Source organism: Pangasianodon hypophthalmus, chromosome 28 (assembly GCF_027358585.1).
Source record: "Pangasianodon hypophthalmus isolate fPanHyp1 chromosome 28, fPanHyp1.pri, whole genome shotgun sequence".
Lineage (NCBI taxonomy): Eukaryota > Metazoa > Chordata > Actinopteri > Siluriformes > Pangasiidae > Pangasianodon > Pangasianodon hypophthalmus.
In genome coordinates this window covers 2,254,135-2,276,060 of record NC_069737.1, presented here as the reverse complement: position 1 = coordinate 2,276,060, position 21,926 = coordinate 2,254,135, and the positions used below count along the sequence as shown (strand labels likewise).

Below are 21,926 nucleotides of genomic sequence, written 5' to 3'. Positions count from 1 at the left end.
CTGCATTTCCGCTATTTAGAAATAATGGCTTTGGCCTTTTCAGATCAGAGCTTTTACGTTTGAGGTGTGAAAACTGCAGCTGTTTGTTTTTTTGACTTCGTGAAAGAGGGTTTATTCCATCCATGACTTAAAGTATGTTCAGAATGACTAATATGAAGTAACAGCTTAATTAAATCCTCTCTGCTGGTTCACTTTCATTCCTAAATGAAGCTGGATTCGAATATTTTTGTATTTTATAATAATTGTATTTAATTGTATTTCTGGCTTCCACAAATAGCTAAATTATAGAATTATAGAAATAGCTAATTAATAGAAAATTATTTAATAGCAGCTCTGACGTTCTAATACAGTATCCTTTCTATAGTAACAGCTCCTTCATAGGAAGGAAGGAGACATTAATGGAAGGAGTCTCCAGTGTCAGCGCTTTGTGACAGTCAGAGGTAAAGCTGTAACTTGGCAGTTTCTCGGTAACATGACACAGCTGCGTTTTTTAGTCTTATTAACTTCAAGAGAGGAAAAAAATGTAACTGAGAACAGGAACTAATTTGTTTCAAGGATGTTAACAGCAAATGTAGCTATAAATGGATAAAAAGTATGACGCCTTTTTTAAAAATAAATTAAAAATTGTAATCTGCTGGCAAATTGCTGTGGGGAAATGAAACTTCAGGAAGTGCTGTTATAGGAAATGGTGCGTTTTATCCCTTATTTTTTGTTTAATAAAGATTTATTCAGGATTTATTACAGTTAACTAAATGTATAAAAGTGCAGTTTGTTGATTTTGATTCTTTTGGTGAATTGGTGATTATGGGTTTATTTTTGTCATGGATAAAATAAATAATTATTAATTACACACAAAGTAATTAACACTAAGTATTAAAGTCCCACAGTATGGTGCTGAAGTCAGGACAGTTTTTATAATATTTCAATAATTTCATTAAAATATCTGCTCAGAAGAGAAACAACATCCGATTGGTCAGGACAAGCAGTCGTCTCTAGTCACCCGTCAATCAAACCTGTTCATTCTGAATGCTCCACCTCTTCTGGTGTTTTGTGGGCGTGGCAGCAGTTGAAGGAAACACTAAAGAATAGTCTGTATTTGTTTAGAATTTCAAAACAGCTAGCGTTAGCTAACATCCACCAAAATCACAGACTACACCTTTAATGTTGACAAATGCTGGGTATTGTGTGTGTGTGTGTGTTACAGCGAGGAACTGTATGAGGCTGCAGGTGCTGGAACTGGACCACGTCAGTGAGATTAATCAGGAAGTGGCTGCTGAAGTGTGTCGTGAGGGTCTAAAGGGTTTGGAGATGTTGGTTCTCACCTCGACTCCGGTCACGCCCAAAGCTCTCCTTCACTTCAACAGTGAGTCCACGCCGTGCTGCGTGCCGCCATTTACACACACACACACACACACACACACACACACACACACACACACACACACACACACACACACACACTCAGATTTTTCAGCTTATTTCTGAATGTTGGCAGTCTGCTATTTATAAGTCGATATTTGGAAGTCCATTTTTCTTCAATTTAAAGTCAGTTAAAGGTCTGATTGACATTTTGTGCACTGATGCAGAAGAGAATAACATCACAAAAGCATCCAAATAAAAAAATAGTAAAAATGCTTCTAAAAATTTACCTTTGGAGTAAATACTACCAGTCATTCTCTCTGGCTTATTGGATGGTGATATTGAGTGCTGCTGCTGAGCCACTCACACTTCCCTTATTCGCTCTTTTCTTCTCTCTCTCCCTCGAGGCGTGTGCCGTAACCTGAAGTCCATTGTTGTACAGATCGGTATTGAAGATTACTTTGAAGACCCCAACAGCCCTGAGGCCAGAAAGCTCTTTGATGAGATGGTGAACAAACTCCAGGTGCGGAGAAATCCAAACACACACTGGGTTTTAAATCTCACCACAGTTCATTCTCCGGGGATTGGGTTCAGACGTTTCAGATAAGAGAAAGGGAAAAGACATGCAATACAACGCTGAAAAATATGCTAGAAGCAGTTACATGGCTAGCAGCATGGTTTAAAAAAAATAATAAGAATAATTATATTATATAGACAATGGACACAAAAATAACCCACAAAAAATGAGCTCTAAATATGAGAAACATTTTAATAGCACTTTTAATTTTGCAAAAAAAAAAAAAAAACTATCCCTACTGAATTAAAATTAAAATAAATAAATTTTAATTATTTGCCAGCTAAAGGCTCCAAAATTTAATGAATAGTGTACGTAATTGAAAAGGAAAAACATGGGCTGTAAGAGTAATAAAGGCATAATTAATTTTTTGTAGTCAGAACAATTTCAAATAGACTTTTTTTTTAATGATTTAAATATGCAGATGAGGCAATAGGTCATAACACACTTGCCTATCAGAAAAAAATTGTGATATTGTAATAATACACCTAATATTCAAGATTTTCCTCATAGCTGTTGATCCAAATTATATCCATTTATGGAATTATTGGGAAAATACTCTGTAGTTTTGTCAAATCAACTACAAATTATGTGAATGTTCCTCTGTTGAAGGCTGATGCAAGAAAAAAAGACTTAGTTATTTTAAGAAAAATGGCGAGAACCAGAGCAGATTACTCGCAGCGTAGGCGATCTCTTCTCTCGGCTGTTTTATTTAGAACTAAAACTAATCTGTGTGTATATAATGGTGGAGGTATTGAATGAATCGACATTTTGTGGGTCTCTGAGGTTCTGCTTCTGCAGAAACGGCTATTTGAATCTCTGGGAGCAGAGACTATGCACCAAAAATGGAAATCGGTTTTTAATCAGCCTCCTCGAAGTGAACAGCAGGCACGAAGATGCTGGAGGCAGATCTCCCATCTGTGTAATCCTCCTACCGCCGGGCTAAAATTAACCAGCCGAAGCTGCTGTTGAGTCAGAGGCCATGGGCTTTCCTGTCTCCAACTCTGTGAATCAGTGATTCATTAATGATGAACCACTTTGGGGAGTCCTGATACCGATACTGCTGGTGACTCGTGAGTCAAGTGTAAATGTGAAAATCTTGAAGATTGCACCAAAGTAGTGCGAGACTGCGGTGAGGTTCAAGCCATCTGTCTTATACAGACTGCGTAATTGATGGCTGGGGAAAAAAAAAAAAAAAAAAAAAAAAAAAAAAAAAAAGAAGTACTACAATGGTGATCACATGAACTTTAGCTCACAAGGTCTTCCCTTTCGTTCCTCTGTTGTTTTCTAACGTAGGATTCTAGTTTCAGTTTCTTTAGGGTAAAATTTTTAGACTAGAGCAATGTTTTGCCATCCATGAACTAAATAAAAATGCAAGTTTTGTTAATAGGTGAGGAATAAAACACTGGTCATGCTGTTTTAGTAAAATACTGAGTGATCATGTGAAATTTCCAACAATTACAATTTTTACTTATTTAATAACATTGCATCATACTTTTTATCCATTTATAGTTATATTGAATGTTGTAGAACATCCTTGAAGCAAGTTAGTTCTCACGTACATTATAGCAGCTATAAACAGTCGTTCCCTCATCATCTCTCCTTTTTCTCTCTTGAAGTCAAGACTTAAAAATAAGAAAGAAAGAAAAAAGAAAGAACTGCAGCTTGTCATGTTACCCAGAAACCACAAAGCGTAAACCTCTGACTGTTACAAAGCGCTGACAGTGGAGACTCCTTCCATAAACATCTCCTTACAGAAAACTTGGCCATATCAGTGATGTGATTACACATTTTTTAATCCATTAATGTGGAGCCTTAATTCCCTGTGAATGAGCTGTTATTATAGAAACAGTAACATTAGAACGAAAATGTTTTAACCATGTGATTTGTCGGTAGCAAAAAGATAGTAGAAGTAAAAAGTCATTTTTGGTCATTGGTGTTACACTCAGGTAAAGTAAAGTATACATCCCCTAAAGTGACACTTTTTCTCTTCAGGCTTTAAAGAAGAGGCCGGGTTTCTCCAAAATCCTCCACGTAAAGGCTGATGGTCTTTGCTAACGCCCTCCACTGCGACATGAACTGTTTAAAACCACCAACTTCTCCTTTATGGAAGAAGCTGAATCTCTAACTTCAGTTTCAGCTACCGTGACAACAACAAAACAGGAAACTTCTTCTCACTACAATATTATGTTGAAGATACAATTTATTCGCCTGTAGCTAATCGACTTTCAAGGATTTGGCTTCGACCGATAATCTTATGAAGAACACAGAGTCTCGATTCAAGCTCGACAGCTTCAGATCACGGTGATGAGATCGAGTTTCACTGGATAAATTTATAGCACAGAGCTGCAGCCGGGAATTTTCAGCAAAAGAAAAGAAAAGGTCCTAGAATACAGAGTTGTGGAACACCACACACATAAAATACACGGTTACAGAAAACGGACTTGGAGTCGAGGGTATGTGGTGCAGATTTTTAATTGGTATTAAACAGGAATGAAATTTAAACTGTCATTGACCCGGATTAGCATTCTAGTGAGTGTACTGCTAACACTCCTCCAGCACAATAAGAGTACCAGCTTCCTGGTTTACAAAAAAACAGATTCGAAATTTGACCTTTTTCTAGTCAAATCCAAGTAAGCAGGACGTAGAAGTGATGCCAACGAACGTGAAAGATTTTCATGCAGTATCATCCTCCTATCATCATCCAGCTCTGGAAACAACCACATTTGACATTAAATGTAGTGAGTTTTGGATCTGCATGTGGTTTTGTGGTGACCTCCGCCGTGCCATTCATGCCCCGTGTTGGAGGTTAGACTCATTAACATCAAGCGCCTGTTCATCCGACATTCTGCATCCGTGGAATATTGTGCCTCATCGAAAAGCAACATTAAGTTGACATGGTGCTTTTCTTTCAAATTTTATTTCCAATCTGTGAAAAGTCTATTTTTTTTTTTTTTTTAAAAACATTGACCTCATGTAGCTTCCATGCAGCTCAGGTCTCATTACCACCATTTACTTCCAGTTAATGCATTTCAAATAAACATGTACAAGGTGCCATAGTTGTAGGGATGGGCAATATGGCTGACATATCAAGACACTTTCATGATACGATGCATTACGATATCTAGGTTTGTTAACAGAGTGCACAACATTTAGCCATGTAAAAAGCTGGCAGTTTCCATAGTTTCAGTTAACATTTACTGAAAAAAAGGGAAAGGAAGGAAAAACATAAACGGCCAACTAGCTACCCGTCAACAATGGCAATAATGCCCGCGACAATGCCACTGGTCTGACTGAATGTGAATAAAAATCACAAAAATAGCTAGTATCTCATGAACAGGAAAAGACAACAGTTCAGAAAGAACACAGGATGACACGATTGCTTAATTCACTTTCGTATTCGTTCATTTTGCTTTAAACAAGGGTAATCTCTGCAATTTAACTCCACAGAATTCACCAACTTAAAGCATAAGCTAATACAAAATGGGGGCATAGCTGAGATCTTTTTTTTTTTTTTTCCTGGGATAAAAATGGAGGCATTGCTAATTACTTAGTGGAACCAAAGATTGTATACAGAGTAGCCCATTTCAGTGGGATAAAAAGTTTGTGTTTAAATAAGTGGGTGTGCCAGCTTGCATCATCCACATCAACTTTCATTTGGCTGATTATACAATGTTGTTCTTCCTTAAAATTAGCTCCCTAGAAAACACTTGTCTAGATTCAAAAATAGTCACAGTGTATTAATAACAAAAATGAGCACAGTTTGGTGAAATACCTAGAATTTCCCAGTGGAGTGAATGGATCTCCTGTTTCCCGAGTTTTCTCTTTCTCTTGCAAAAATCGTGTGATGCGTGTTATTTACATCTAAGCAGAAATCAGCCTTAATTAAGCCTGTAACCCAAGGGATTGTGGAAAACAATCTGCTCCATTTATAAAGAAACTGGGAATTGAAATAATAGCCAAATGACTAAAATACAACTATAAATTTTTATATCTTCCTACATCGTGTTACATCTTCATCAAAATGACCAAGATGGTCAGTGTTCATTTTGCCATCTTGGCTCCAAAATCTCACTCACATCATCCAGAAGCACCTGATTTCCCCCCCCACACTCCTGAAGAAACAGGTTGACAACAGTTTTATGAAAAAGTGTTTACATTTTGGGATGGCTGACGACAAATTTCATATTGCAACACTCTAGACTATACGATAAGTATCAATATATAGGTTTGCTAATAAAACAGCAGTGTTGCACTTAAAAACGTTTCAATAGTTTGATGACGTTTTTTGATTTAATGTCTGCAAAATAAATTAAAAACAAAGGAGGGAAAAACAACCAAGCTCTAATAGTAAATTAAAGAAATGCAATTTAACCATTTAAAAAATTATATACAACTATGTGGCAGATTATTTTCTTAAAAAAATTGTAAAAAGATATCACGATGTCTGAGATGGCTCAAAAAGTGTATTGTGACGCAATTTTTACGATATTATAATTTTACATTGCCATATTGCTCAGCCCTACTTACGCTACTTTCAGAAACCTGTATAGTGACGTAATATCACAGTGTCATATCGTTCAGGTGTGGCATCTTTCACATTCTGCCTTCAACTGATGATACGTTTGCTTACATTTTAACACCTGGTTCGGTTGGATGAAAAAAACAACTTGTTTTACACTCTTAGGAAAAAGGGCAAATCTGGAGCATGTAAGGGTTGTTTGGTTTGTTCCTCTGGGTGAACCCTTAAACAGGGGTTTTTCCATCAGAGATGGTCTCGAGAACCAAGGAACCCTTGAAGAACCCTTTTGCTAAAAGTGTAAAGCTGGAACTGAATGGCTCACAGTAGATGTTGGAAGAACATTCTTCTGCTCACCTCCTTCAATCATCATCATCTCTTATCTGTGCTAGGGAGATCTTTATTGCATTTCTCACAAACATTTGCTTCCATCTTGGTCGTGTTTGATATTTTGACATTTGCTAAGCCACGACTTAACATCTGGAGAGATGTTTCAGTACGTCATAGCTCTAGCACGTCTTCAGCAAATGCAATAACAGTGATGCAGATGGATTTGTGAGGATTTTGTTGACCTTACAGTACTGTACCGATTATCCATCAGGCATTGGTGTTCTCCCCTGAGCCTTAGTGCTTTAGTGCTGTGCTTTAGTCCAGGTGGAATCACTTCCTGTTGTGTGGTGCAGTACTTCCTGTATTAAATTCCCACAGGGCTTGAGTTTCTCCTAAATTTATTCTACTCTGCAGTTTGTCTGAGGCATTTGCTGGTGACTTTTCCCCAAATAGAAGGTAGAAGGCACCACTTTTAGATGCTGACATGGTGAGATCTGGTTGATTTTGCAAATTGCAGATTCGTGGTGGACGACGGAATGATGCACTCCTTCACTAAGGCCACATTTTCAGTTCCCGACAATCTGTCTCCTGAAGACTTTAAAAGCTGTACATACATTATTTATGCACAACCGAAGAATTACATTGTGTGAATATCCGAAAAAAAAAAAAAGCAAGCAACAGAAGTCCCGGAGCATCGTTGAGCTCCAACATTTTATTTTCCTCTCCAAAGTTCCTTCTGTGGTTCCCGAGTCGACCACATGAAACATCTCTTATAAAGAGTCGTGTTCAATTTGCAGTATGTTGTGTATCATAGATGCTTTATATATTGAATGTGTATCAGAGTCCTATAGAGATGGAAAATTATTTAAAAAGAGAGCATAGAGTTTATTCAAACTATTTATTTCTATAAAAAATGTCTATAATGATGTTTGGCATGTTTGTGTTCAAGCATAATACATCCTGTTGCCTTCGTAACTGTTTGACGATGATAGTTGCTAGAATATTAGACGCAAGAGCTTTACTGCTTGCTGTTTCATTTTTTAGACTGAACAATCTTTGCACCATGATAAACAAAAAAAAAAGGAAAATGCTAGTGTTTAAGTATTAAGGTGTTATTCGATGTCACTTTGTTTAACGTGGAGCTTTTTGCAGTATTTGACAGATGATGCACTTTTTATCCGAGCTCTTTCCGAGGTCACGACTGCTCGTTCTGTAAGATTCCATTACTTTTAAGCCAAAATGCTAATTTGTCAGTAAAAACAGCTTTACCTTTAGCTACATCTCATATAATGCACCCAAATAAGGCTCAGTGGGAGATTCTGTAGGTGTGTTTCTACTGCAGGAACCTTTTCTGGCTGTCAGAAACATTTCATTTCCACCTAAAGGAACCAGAACCGAGCTCCTGTTCCACAAAGAGACTTTCTACATTTATTGGTCAAACTTGAGCTTTACAGATTCACAACCTCCAACATGCCATTTTCATCAACATGCGAATGCTGAAACTTGTTTTAGCTCACAGAAGAGACGTGAACGTAAGACGAGACACAGACGCAACCAGGAACACAATGTTTCTGCATTTCAGTTCCTCTAAGACGTGCACCAGATCTTCTCAAACTGCTGCTCATCTCTCAACACACAACAGCTGAACAAACTGAACAACCAGGAACTACTGACACTCCATCCCAATGGTTCCTGGTCTGAATAGAAGCTAATTCTGGAAAAGGAACTGAAGATGATTTGACATTTATTTTACAGGCTTAAAGTATTTGATGTACTGAAACAGCACTCACTTCAATTCTCCAGCGATTGCTTCACCTGTCGTTGCTGAAATCAAAACTTCATTGAAAATGAATGGATTTGAGACTTGCTATGAGTGCAGGGTAAAGTTGCTGAGTTCCTGGAAAAGTTCTGGAAAAGGTTCTGTTTTGGGTAAATCAAACCTCCAGCTTGTAGCACAGCGAGTCTCACCAGCTGGGTCTGGAGCTGCGAATAGGAACAAATATGGAAACAAAAACAAATATGCTGTTTCCGAGTGAGGGGGGAAAAAAATAAACACCACCATCCCTCATTCTTATTGGTCTTCAACAAATTCTTTTGCTTCTCATATGCATAAAGTTCAACTTTGCTCAATTTGTCACGCTCACCCTGCCCAGTGTGTCGCTAATGGTTGCTTAGCCCCCTAGCGCTGGAAAATCTCTAGCTCTTTGAAAATGAAATGCTTTATGAACGACTGCTTCATGAAAAAGGTTCTATTTTGTGTAAAACAAACACTTCAAGATCTGGGAGTAAGAATGAAAATTAGGAACCAAAACCCCAGGAAAAGAGAAACATTCCTCGATCATCCACAATGGCTTAAATGGCATAAAGTTAAAAAGTTGCGCAATATGTATGTCCTTTGCCCCGCCCACTAGGTATCGCTAGCGGCTGCTTGGCCCCCTGACTCTGGAAATGAATGAAAGCTTGCTTTATTGCTTCATGTCACTGCTGGGTAAAGTTCCTGGGTTCCTGAAAGAGTTCCAGAAAAGGTTCCTGTGGTGTAAATATGATTTTTCTTAAAAAGTTTACCTTGGCTTTAATAGGTTACTTTTATATAAATCATATTTAAGGTAAAGGTAATGGCTAGTCTTAATGATGGAGAACCCACGGGTCCTGAAACCATCTCTGGCACATCAGTGTCAATTTTTAGACAATAAACTAGCCGAATATTTCTTCGTCATGCATTCTTAGCACATAGAAACAGAGCTTGTGACATAATTTCCGTCTTTTAGTCCCATTTGTTCCAGACGGAACCTACAGAACGTGCAGCCTGCACCGGTGCAAGCACATCCGTTTTATCGACTACGAAGGCCGTTGTAGAAATCAGTTCTAGTGGTGTTTGTTTTTAAAGTGCCCGGTGTTGTGCCCTTTTTCTCGTGTGGCTGTTCTGTAAAGATCTGTATCCATAATGCGAAGAAAACGATGAGCTCTTATTAACGCTGTCGAGACGACGCGCGCCTACGGCGCCGATATGACGGTAGTTTATTTATCTTCATTGCACATGAGACGTGTACGTTGAATAACAATGCTACATTATATTTATGACACAGTGTGTGAGAATGAAGTGTGAGAACAAGATTGCTCTCATTTTCCTGATTAAACTTGTGGAATCGCACATTCCTGCACTGCTATACACTATTTATACTGTACAGATCAATATCAGTGTCATGATTTTACTTTCATCATTTACTGGAAAATGTTCTGTTCCTGCTTTCTGTCTCTTCTTCTGGATTCAGTGCTGGCTACGCCTGTAAGATGCCTCCGGAATATTTTTTATCTACAGTATGATCAGCTTTGTGCCAAGGAATAGTTTGGCGAAAAACCTAAATTTTCCACTGATCACAAATGGCGTCGGTTAGCAAACAGATGCCTGGTGTCACCATGTAGCTGAACATTTTGAAGTTATGGGGCGGCCATTTTGGACATTTGCAGGATGGGAATAACAGCAGGTTTGCACCTTCCACCTTACAGCTTGTAAAAAACAATGTCAACCAATTATGTTTTTTTTTTTTTTTTTTTTTAATGGTTCTACTTTTTTTTATTGAATATTAGCTAGTATTAGCATAGAGCTGAGTTCATGCTAAATACGTATAAACTAAAATTCCAAGATTAGTTCCTTAGTCAATTGTCTAACTTCCAGGTTTGGTAAATGAAATTGGGGCTGTCTGGAACATCCCAAAATTCTGACTTAGGGTTCAATGTGAATGTTTTTTATTCCCCCTCAGTGGGAAGGTGGGAATTATCTTTTTCCCCCTCATATGATGTGAGTACAGCATTTCAGAAAGCACAAATTTCTCCAACTAAACCTGGAAATGAGGCAACTGCATACATAAGTGCCATGTATCTGAGGAAACTGGAATTTGAATTAGAAAAACCATCTGTTTCAGTTCTGTTAAAATTAGGAAGAGATGTGCTAATGTTTAGCATGATTATGGCTTTTACTAATGCTAGGTAGTGTTGGATAAAAACTACCAGAAAAAGTTGAAATTCAATGCTATTTTTACAAAATTATTTACATTATGGAGCTTAACAATATTGTTTAAAGTGAGTATATGTGAATAATGTTTGAGTATTTATGTATTTATGGAAAACATTGTGTGAGACAGACTTGTTAGCCACATTAGCCTCGAAGCTCCAGCACGAAATTAAAGAACCAAAACACTGGACACCGAACACGTCTTTGTCACAAGTGGAAAATTGTCACGGTTTTCACCAAAGCATTTTTTTTCCCCCTTAAAGTGTAAAGCATTATGTATGGAGCTGTATCTCTTCTGCACATGTTCCTGCTGTGAATGTACTTTACATCCATCTGTCAGGATTTCAGGCTTTCGGCACATTGAATCCTCGAGAACACGGTGTACAAACGACGGTTGCTCTTTTTTTTTTTTTTTTAAAAACGGACTGCACACGGAGCGCCGCCGCGTCACTCCAACGCTCCTGTACAAACCTTCATGTCGCTGCCTGGCCTGATTTCTGCTGACTGAACTCCATCGCTCGCTTCACTAGCTTTGCCTGCTCTTAATTAAACTCGCCAACATGTGTGTGATTATAAGATACAAATGTTTACATTCTGGGTTTCATGCAATTTTATTCCAAAATACAGCCAATGAAAATTAAAAAACACAAAATGGCATGTCTGTGTGATTTTTTTATTACAAATTCTACAACTGTTCACTTTGTATCATCATAATACACTGGATCATGCTGGAGTTATTTGCCTATAACAGCACACCCCAAAGTGCTTTATTCCTTTATTTCTTCTTTACACCACTGCACTTTACCAATGATTACAATTTATTTATTAATGAATGACCCATCAAACTCAATATCCATTTAGTTACATTTAATGTCATGGAAAGTCCTCGAAACAGCTTCGTTCCTGTTCGCTCATACGTTATAGAAGCTATAAACAGTCGTTTCCTCACCAGCCTCTCTCTTTTTTCTGCCTCTCTTTGTTAAAAAGACAAAAAGCGTGTGCAGCTTGTCACGTTACCGAGAAACTGTAAAGGCTAAACTGCTCCATGTCCTAAAATGTCAATTTACAGCTTTACCTCTGACTGTTACAAAGCGCTGACACTGGAGACTCCTTCCATAAATGTTAAGCATCTTACACAAAACTTCAACATAAACCTGTGATTTGCAGCTGCGCTACTGTCATAGCTGCAGTTATAGAAAACTAAATCAACACCTTCTGACCAATCAGAATCCAGAATCCAACAGCGCTGTGGAATCCATTTGGTTCAGAGTGGACTGCAGAGAGAAAACTGCTGCTTGCTTATAAATAAATGGACAAGCAGGGTTTATATTGTAGCTGAGGTGACATTTTAGGGAAGGGTTTGAGTGTTTTTGTGCACTTTGAAAAAGAGCCACTAGGTGTTTTTTCTAGAGATGGAGAAGGCACTGCTACAGCACAGAGCTGCGGAAAAGTGGGACAGAAGCAAACAAAGGAGATGCCAAAATGGCATACTCGAGGAATCTGACAAACAAAAATCTTCTTGACTAAATAGGGACAAATAAAACATCGAAATGGAAATGGGCTCCTGCAACACAGACTCTGCAGGGGTAGTTTTCACTTATATATATATAAAATATATATATTTTCCCTCCCAGAGATGCTTCTTATCCATTAATTCTCTTTTCTTTTCAGTTGGGTCTTAAATCTTTGTGTCAGTTTCTTTCTCTTTCCCTGGCCATGCCTTAAACTGCACTTCTCCTCTCCCTTGTTTTCTCCACTTCATGCTTTTCTTTTCAGTTTCTTTTATAATTCTTGTTTTCCTTTTTCTCTTCTTTTTTCTTTTAGTCTTTCCTTTTCTTTTAGCAATGCCCTGACATACCATACCAGTCACCCCTCTACAAAGGTGTGACAAAGGGCTGGCTCAAAACCTGGCCTTAAGTATTCTTCCTGGCAGGTGCACGCAATCCAGGTTAATCAGCCTGGAGAATTCTGGGTAACTGAGTTCTCGCTCACTGTGTGCTGCTGCCGCCCTCTGCTGGCTGCTGGTGGTGTAGCATGGCCTCTTATACCATCATCTGGGATTTGTTCCTTCAATTCTGTGATTTGCTTCATCTTAAAACCTTGAATGTATTTTTTTTTCTACAAATGTCTGATGTTTATGTTGAAAATTAATCTTGAATGTTGGATGTCCAGAGTAAGGAAAGCTATAGTGATGGTGCTATGGCTGTTTTTTTTTTTTTTTAAATCTTTTTGTCCATGTTTATAGATAACATCATGTCATGCAGTATCAGAAACCACATCAACAACTGTTCAAGACACTGAACAACTCCACAAAGCTGACTGAGGAGACGCCGCTGTGTGAAGGTTTACACGTGCATTTAGTGCATGATGCTAAACTGGGGGCTATAAGGTTCTCTTACTTGTTAGCAACATTAGCTTTAAAGCTCCAGTGCATGACTAAAGACACCAAGTGTCAGTTTGTTAGCTAATTGAAAGTGTTTCCTGACTGCACAGTGGCCACCAGGGGGAAGCAGTACACAACTTATTAATTGACCCAAATAAAGACACTTTTCATTACTGACTGTTAATAAATGTATGAGATATAATTACTGTGCCTCAAACCCCCAACATATACATTATACATGATATGTTTTTATAAATTACATCATTTTAGTTTCGTTGCTATCACACACCCTGTGTAATCTTTTTAGGGATTTATTAAGCTGATGACTGTGTTAGAGCACAAAAAACACCCATGTGAAGTGAAACACATGTCCAGATTTCGGGTACATGGTCACGTGACTAATTTACCCATCAGTCAGATTCACTTTGGGGCAGGGTTTCCTCAGAATTACATTACATTTTATTAAAAATTTTATTTTCAGGATCTTCAGATGGGGGCGCAGTGGCTTAGTGCTTAGTACTGTCTCCGCTCTGTGTGCTTGGAGTTTGCATGTTCCCTCCGGGTACTCCGGTTTCCTCCCCCAGGCCAGAGACATGTGTTGTAGGCTGACTGACATTTCCAAACAGTGTGTGTGTGATTGTTCCCTGCAACGGGTTGGCACTATGTCCAGGGTGTCCCCCGCCTTGTGCCCCTGGCATGGGCTCCAGGCTTCCTGTGATCCTGTGTAGGAAAATGGATGGATGGATTTTCAGATATTGTGACTCAACACATGTTTACTTTCAGTGTTTAAAGTATTATAGACTTATATTATCAATATAAGGAAATAATTAGCTAACCAATTCTAATAAGTATAATCAGTAAGTAATAAGTAGTTTACAGTTGTCACAAAGATCATTCCAGTTTCCTCTTATGTTGGTGGAAATGAACTTAACAGAGTTTTTTGGCTCCTGTTTAAGAGTTTTCTTCTTGTTAAAAGTTCAGTGGAGAATTCAGCTCTCGAGGTGTGAATCCAGGACAAAGGACTGATTAATGGAAGTCCAGCCAAGCCGCAGTGACAGCACTGTTTGTTTGTGTGTTTGTGTGTATGTGTGTGTGTGTGTGTGTGTGTGTGTGTGTGTGTGACAGGTTCCTCAGTCTGCTACAGACGCCAACGTGGGTTATGTAACTCTCAGCTTCTGTTAGGTTTCTTTCTGTATTTTTTAATGAATTGGAGGTTGATCTGTTCATCTGTGAAATATAGCAATACACACACACACACACACACACACACACACACACACACACACACAAAATCATTATAGACAAACATTACAGGACCAGGATTCTCAATACATGGATGAGAGAGACCTATAAAGCCAAAAGAAATCTCCAAGCTGACAGATTCGGTTCATTCACTGACACGGATTTGATTCGTTCACTGAATTGAATTTGATTCATTCACTGATTCAGATTTGATAAATTCATTGATTTGTTCGTTGATTCAGATTTGATAAATTCATTGATTAGGATATAATTCATTCACTGATTTGGATTTTATTTGTTCAGTAATTTGGATTTGATTAGTTCAATGATTTGAATTTGATACAATTATTGATTTGGAATTGATTCATTCACTGTTTTGTTCATTGATTCTGATTTGATTAGTTCATTCATTAGGATATAATTCATTTCATTCAGTGATTCAGATTTGATTCATTCATTATTTTGGATTATTCATTTGGATTTGATTAGTGCATTGATTATGATATAATTCATTCACTGATTCAGATTTGATTTTTTTCATTCATTTGGATTTGATTAGTGCATTGATTTGGAATTTATTCATTCACTGATCTGGATTTGATTTGTTCACTGAATCAGATTTGATTCATTCATTGATATCGAGTTGATTAGCTCATCAATATGGATTTGATTCCTTCGTTGGATTACTATATGATGCTGATTTAGGGGGCGTGGCCACCAGCAACCAACTCTGCAAGGTAGCGAGCTACGAGATAACAAACCTGATACTGTTAATAGGTTTATACGACAGTATAAACATTATTGTAAGTTGAACTTTTGGAACCTGATTTGTTTGAGCTGAGACATTACCAACAAAAAGGTTGGATCTTTTAATAAAAAGGCTGGATTTCCTGTAGCAGGCTGCAGCTGCCATGTTAAGCATTATTTAATCAGTGAACTATCTCCTCTCCTGATAATGTCTCTGTCAGAAATGAAGCAAGAATGACAGTGCAAGCATTTTGCTTTTATTACCTCCAAAATGTGGTAATTTTTATTTACAGTTCAAGTCAATCACATGCAACATTTTTTTTAAATGAATAAAACAAAATTAGCAAAACAACAAATGAAATAAAAGAACATCTTCCTTCTTTTTTTCTCTTTTTATTTTCTCCAAAATGTCAATTAAATATACAAAAATAGAGCTTACAAATACTGTACAAGCAAGAATGTCTCCAAAAAAATATTCTGCTGCAGAATTCTTAGTTTTACAACCATGTCTGTGAGCGTCACAAACATTATCAGTGTTAAACACAGGGGAGAAGGTGTGTGAGTGCAAGGGTTAATCGGTCAGACACACAGCATGAGGAGGTGGAACGCTAGAAAACACCATACACCACAAACCATGAGGGTTATGACAGGACGGGACAGGGAGAAGGAAAGAACTCCACAATATCAAGGCCAGAGTCTACAATCTGGACAATTAATTACGCAAACAATTTAAAGACGACTCCGCTCTAGATTAAAGTCCTCAGACTTGTACTTTCAGAATGAGGATGAGGCCAACGTCAGGTGACACTTTGGCATTTAAATCAAATCTCAGTGATCTTTGTGGCTTCTAAGAGCCGTGACACAACAAGCCATCGTCAAACACTGAGGATCAACCAAGATACGCGGGTGACTTCATCCAATTTCTCCAAACGAACACCAAAAAACGCACAAACGTTCTGCATCTGTGTGAAAGGGAACCAGGACCACACCAGGACGGGGCAGTAGTTTGTATAGTAATACAAATAATAATATAAAGATACACTAATAACTGCCTCCTTCTGTCTCACTGTCATCTCACGTTTTTTGCGAAGACAACCAAGAATGCATGTAATCATTAGTTATCGTTCGTAATAATACGAATAATTTGAACACAGACTAACAACTGCCTTCTATTGTCACACATCTTTCACGCAAAGTTGACCTAGAACGTACCACAAAGACGACAAATGACAACCAACATGCAAGTACGTTCTGCTTCTTCATGCAGAAAAACCAGAAGGGGGCAGTACTGAGTAATCTGGGTTTATACGCAAAACTCAAATAACTTCCTCCTATAGTTGCTGTCTTTTATGAAACTGTGCTCAAACACATCGTGAAGACGTCAAATGACGACCACAGACAGTCTACGTAAGCGTGAAAGAAAACGTTCCGGTTATGTCATACGTCATGTCACGAGAGGAATACTACTGTACTAAAAAGTATGTTACGCATCACCAACGTCGTAACTGCTACAACCGTGGGTTGTTGAACACTAGAGCTTGGAATTCTACGTTAGCATGCTCTGCGCAGATCTTCAGAGGAATCCATGCTAAGACTGGCTGAAATTGGGGTTAACGAGATCCGAGAAGTACCAACAATGCAAAACACATGACGTACGCAACACGCAACAGTCGGCTAAACGCTTAGCGATGGCTTTTCAGTCGGCTTGCTGTGTCAAGGCTCTAACAGACAGCAGGGGAGTTCAATTCAACGTTCTTCATAACATCCCTCGCAGATACGCTAAAGACGTGATGACGTAGTTTTACGTAAAGGTTATTATATCACAGCCGGGAGACATCGGTATCACTTTCTGTGTTTTGAACACTTAAGACTCCTTTTATTTCTTCTGTCCCAGTTTGATTTGGCTTTGCACATCTTTGCATGGCCTTACAGCTGATCATTTGTCGTAATGATTTAAGGGTTGTAGTCGGAATCTTTTAAGACAAGAAGAGAAGAAGTTCTCCATTAATGAACATGCACCAGTATTGAGATTAGTGTGTAAAATAAGCTTACATTCTTGTCAAATTTGGACGCAATCAAACAATGTACATCCTTATACCATGATTGAGAATTAATAATGACAAATTTTAAAGATTTTCCAAACAGCTCTCCTAAAAAGCATTAGATTTGGGATTGGAATTGGACACACGGCATTAAAATGAGCAAAGCTTTCACCGCTACTGCCACTGCGACAAAGAATGCTTCTGCTTTCATAAAATTTTAACCCACAAGATCTATTTAAAGCCTCTGACCTCCATTGAAAGTGCCCTACGCAGCACTTTACACCATGAACAATGCAGCCATGGGGAAAGCACCAGAGCGCAGATTCAATAAAGGTGCAACCTGCTGACTGAAGTGCTGCAGCGAAATGCGCTTAATGCATTTACAGCTCTTTGTGTATCAGATACAAAGTGCTGGAACCCTTTTTTTTTAGACATGCTGAGCGATGCTAGAACCCTGCTGGCTCTGGCTCTGGGGCGTACACACCACAGTCGGGACTGTCCATAAACATGGATGTGGGTTCCTCTGGGATGATCATGTGACTGCCTTGACTTGAGTTGTAGTTTTTATGTTTGTAGTGTTGGGTAGGGGGTGTGTCTGGTTCGACGTGCCTGACTGGAGCCTTCTCCTTCCACTGGAAAAATATGCCATCTTTCCGAGCAAAGACCAACAAAGGTTACAATTTTACGTAAATGATCCACAGGGACACAAGGCTCCAAGTCGAGTCCTTTCCTAAGAGCTAGCTGATTTGATTCTGTACATGTGAAAGTACTCCTGTGACTGAAAATGGTTTCAGAACATTTCAGGATTTATGACTATTTATCAACATACAATTTGGAAATGTCTCCAAATTGAAACAAACAGCTAGCTAGCTAAGTGCTTGCTAAGTGTTTGTCACTCACAACATGATCTTGATATCGATTTTTGTCCTTTTCTCAACTATTTACATGTTAAACGTTACCATAACAACTACGACTTTGTTCATCACTAAAATACTGAGTGAGTCTTCATTTAAAAAATAGAAGAATGTTAATTTACATCTGTAAAATCAGGCAATCGAGACGAGGTGACCATTTCAAATCACACTTCTTAGTTCAGGGATCTAGTGTAACTCGAGAGTCTTCAATCTCAAATGTGTTCTGATACTGAATTTGATTCAGTAGTTTGAAAACAGGACACAGTTTTTCAGAGGCAAAACATAAATTGAAACAATCGAAACATTTTTTTGGGCCAATGAGCGCAGTGTGGATGAGTTTTTTTAAAAGAGTGGGGTGGTTAATTTGATTCAACTTACACACTGTCTCTTTTTACACAATGGAAGGACGTTCAGAGATTGGACCAGTGTAAGAAAACTCAGTGCGTAAACAACAGCAAGAAAGCAACCAGGACATTTCCTTTCGATTAGTTTTGTTTGGACGTGCTGCAGGTAAAGGACTGACTACCAAACAGAGCGACAGAAAGTTTGTATCATGATGTTTTCCTCCATAGTTGAACTTCTTATTCACAATTGGTTGGCCAACGCCTTGAGATCCTCCAGCCAATCAGAGACTCCTCTTCTGCACTGAGACAAAACCTTAACTATAATATGACCACAAAACTGGTCTCAGATCAGCCCAGAAGAGCTACTTCCATCCACCTAGGATGCCTTCCTAGTGCACTACACCAGAGCATTCGTGAATGGCTCATACGCCTTCTGCAGGGAGCCAAATGTCAAATGCTATTTCCGCTTCCATTTAAAGGATCTTCTTCGAGAAAGACTCCACTTCCTACCGTTGCCCTTCTGCACTGTGCAAAACTGTCGTCCCTTCTTTAATCACATTGTATTAATTTAACCGATCACAATTCTGTAGCTCTGTATACATCACTAAAAAAAAAAAAAAAGAAAAGTAGATAGTAATAATACAGTTAATTGAAATAATACAAAACTTGCTACCATCTTGACAAGCGATTAAGATTAAGGTTGAGTCCAAGTAAAGTGCTTGTTAAAATAATAATAATAAAAAAAAAAACACTTTTTGTTTGTTGTTGTGAATCATTCATCTTTTTCCGTCTCTTTATAAATAGTTTGTGTTCGCCTCTTGCGATGATGTCCCCAGAAAAGTGCTTTGGTGTGGAACAGTCCGAATCTTTACTGCCCCCTTAAAGAAAAAAAAAAGTAAAATAATAAAACGTTGATCTTGCTTGGGATTCGCCGGTCATCATGGTAGGACGAGAATCCGTCCGATGGCGAATCTGCCGAGGCGGAAAGCGAGGGCGCCGCCGATTGTTGTTGATGTCGATGTTGTTGTTGTTTTTGTCGTGTACCTGTACAGCAGAGCGAGTGAGGGCGGAGGTAGGAGGAGGAAGAGGAAAAGAGGAGGACATCAAGGCTACACCAGGTTCTCCACCCCAGGCAGGGGCTGCTGCGTCAGGGCCGTCGTCTCGGAGGTTCCCTGCTGCTGCGCCAGCTGTAAGACGGGCATGTTACACAGCGGACACACCTTCCTCACCTCCAGCCACTTGATGAGGCACCTGAGAGCGACAGAGCGAGGTCATGGGGAAGAGAGATGGAAAGAAGAATAAGATAGGGTTAAAGCCAATCACGAAATAGTCCTCCTCAAAACAGGTCTAAATACATTTAGTATTAGTTTTAAAGTGAATCGGCTTTTTCGGATGGGGGAATTTTATTTGCGGTCGGTCTGACCTCTGCTTTAGCTGCAAGAGCAGGAAAGCGTACTTTCTTTTCTAAAGGTGTCTCCTGTATCACCTTAGCAAGAACGGTATGCTGTGGCTAAACTGTAAATGGTGGCACCTTTGCTACAGGTCCAACTGAGTATCTTTAGTTTCTGAAAATGAAGCGGTGGAAAAAAAGCCAGAGGTGTTCTGGTTTTCCTGAAGCCACCACGAGGACCAGGATCCGGACCAGATTTGTGGAAAAAACTGGGAACAGAGAGTGAACAAAAAGGACGTGGGAAATAAAATGTACTGGGACACTGTGTGAGAATAATTATTCAGCTGTAGTACATCATGCTCTCTGGGGCTCATCACTCTGCCTCACATGGGCTCCGCTAACACCTTTTTTTCACACACATTCACACAGAAGGACGGAATATACAGTATGTACTGGGTGTGAGATGAGATTTCCTCATAAATTTAATACTTTTTAGGAGTTTTTTTTTTTTTTTTTTCCAAATTCCAATTCGAATGTAATTTGTTTGTTTAGCTAGCTAGCTATTCATGTTTAGCTAACATCCTCCATTTGTATAAATACTGATTTTCATAGTATTTCAGTCTGGTGCGTGATATCACATGACCTTTTTTTGTGTAAAGAACAATAAAGTGACCATGCAAGAGATTTTATTCACAGTGCTCAGCAAACTGTACTTAGGGAAAGTTAATTTACATAAACTCTTTTTTTTTTTAACTCTTCTTTACGCACCTCAGCAGTGGAAATTAGATGCTAAGTGAAAAAAGTTTTTTTTTAGGGTTTAATCGAACTAATGCTGCTGGAATTTTTTTTTTTTCCTCCACAAAACTTTTACATAAAAAGGTAAAAACACTAGAATGTGTTACAGTAAGTTGTAGTTTATGATTTTACTCGATTAAGCACAAACTTGATTTTAACTTTAACAAAATAACAACAAAACAAACTATATGATATACGGTCATCGCCAGAATTATTGGCACCCTTGGTAAATATAGTTTAAAAAGGTTATTGTTTTTCTAAAAATAAATTTACTTCAATTTGGAAGTTTACATTTCAGTGCCAATAATTCTGGATCTGACTGTATATCATAATCTTTTTTTTGGGGGGATGAATGAAAAAAAAAATACATATATGAAATGAATCTGTTGGAATGTCAGTTTTTGGTGCCAGTAATTCTGGAGCTGACTGTAACTGTATCATGATGTAAGATAAGATTTGGACAGTATCGCTCACTCTTATACACTTCAAATATATTCACCAAAAAAAAAAAAAAAATTGGTGACGCTTTTTGCTCCTGCTCCCAAATTGCAGCAGTGAAAATGTCAGAATTAGCATGATGATTCTGCAGGAGGAGAGCATATCCATTCTGTTAACTCCGTCTGTGAGAGAGCTGATGTTAGTGTAGATTTCGTGGTTTATACGCGGTGATGATACACAGAGAAACAGATCGACGCTGATGAATTATTCACTGGGTCCTCTGCTGTATTTAGGACACCGGGAGCCGTAGGGACGAAAGGAGAGATGACATTTCGAGGATTTTTTATTCATATAGGAGTTGCACAGCTAAGAGTGCTGGAATTAGGGCTCAAATTGAATTCCTTAAACAAATTAGTATTCGTATTCATCTGAATATGAATGAGTTTACATTTAACGTTATACTCTTACAGACAGCGAACGTTGTGTTTCTATCACATAAATCATAATACAGCTAAAGTCCTCTCTTTTTAAAACAATAGAGATCATGAGGAGGCAAAAAAAACCAGAATTTTACCATTTAAACATTAAAGTTTCAGATTTTTTATACGTTTATTCACAGTAATGTCTGCTTTTTACTGATATGTAGCACCAACTCCATTTACTTTCTTTTTTATATTTAAGCCATTCAGTTCAAAATGGCTTTCTCTAGACATATCTCAAAGTTCTGATGTATTATCTCAGAATTCTGACATATAAAACTTCTGTTACCTATGACCTATTATTTCAAAATTCAGAATTATCATCTCAAGGTTCTTACATTATTTAGTCAAAATTCCA

General features: G+C 38.3%; 2 protein-coding genes across 4 annotated transcripts in view; one reads left to right on the top strand and one right to left on the bottom strand.

The window, feature by feature from the left end:
- The window catches only part of fbxo41 (F-box protein 41), a 40,976-nt gene extending 33,106 nt beyond the window's left edge, over window positions 1-7,870 (top strand). For both annotated transcript variants that reach the window (XM_026945360.3, XM_034301282.2), the window contains exons 11-13: window positions 1,205-1,363; window positions 1,767-1,882; window positions 3,929-7,870. In XM_026945360.3, the coding sequence (XP_026801161.1) occupies window positions 1,205-1,363; window positions 1,767-1,882; window positions 3,929-3,991 (338 nt within the window). In that variant the 3' untranslated portion in view covers window positions 3,992-7,870. The remainder of the gene's footprint in view (window positions 1-1,204; window positions 1,364-1,766; window positions 1,883-3,928) is intronic.
- A 7,545-nt stretch (window positions 7,871-15,415) lies between these two features.
- The window catches only part of rnf24 (ring finger protein 24), a 35,642-nt gene continuing 29,131 nt past the window's right edge, over window positions 15,416-21,926 (bottom strand). For both annotated transcript variants that reach the window (XM_026945308.3, XM_026945307.3), the window contains exon 6: window positions 15,416-19,717. In XM_026945308.3, the coding sequence (XP_026801109.1) occupies window positions 19,576-19,717 (142 nt within the window). In that variant the 3' untranslated portion in view covers window positions 15,416-19,575. The remainder of the gene's footprint in view (window positions 19,718-21,926) is intronic.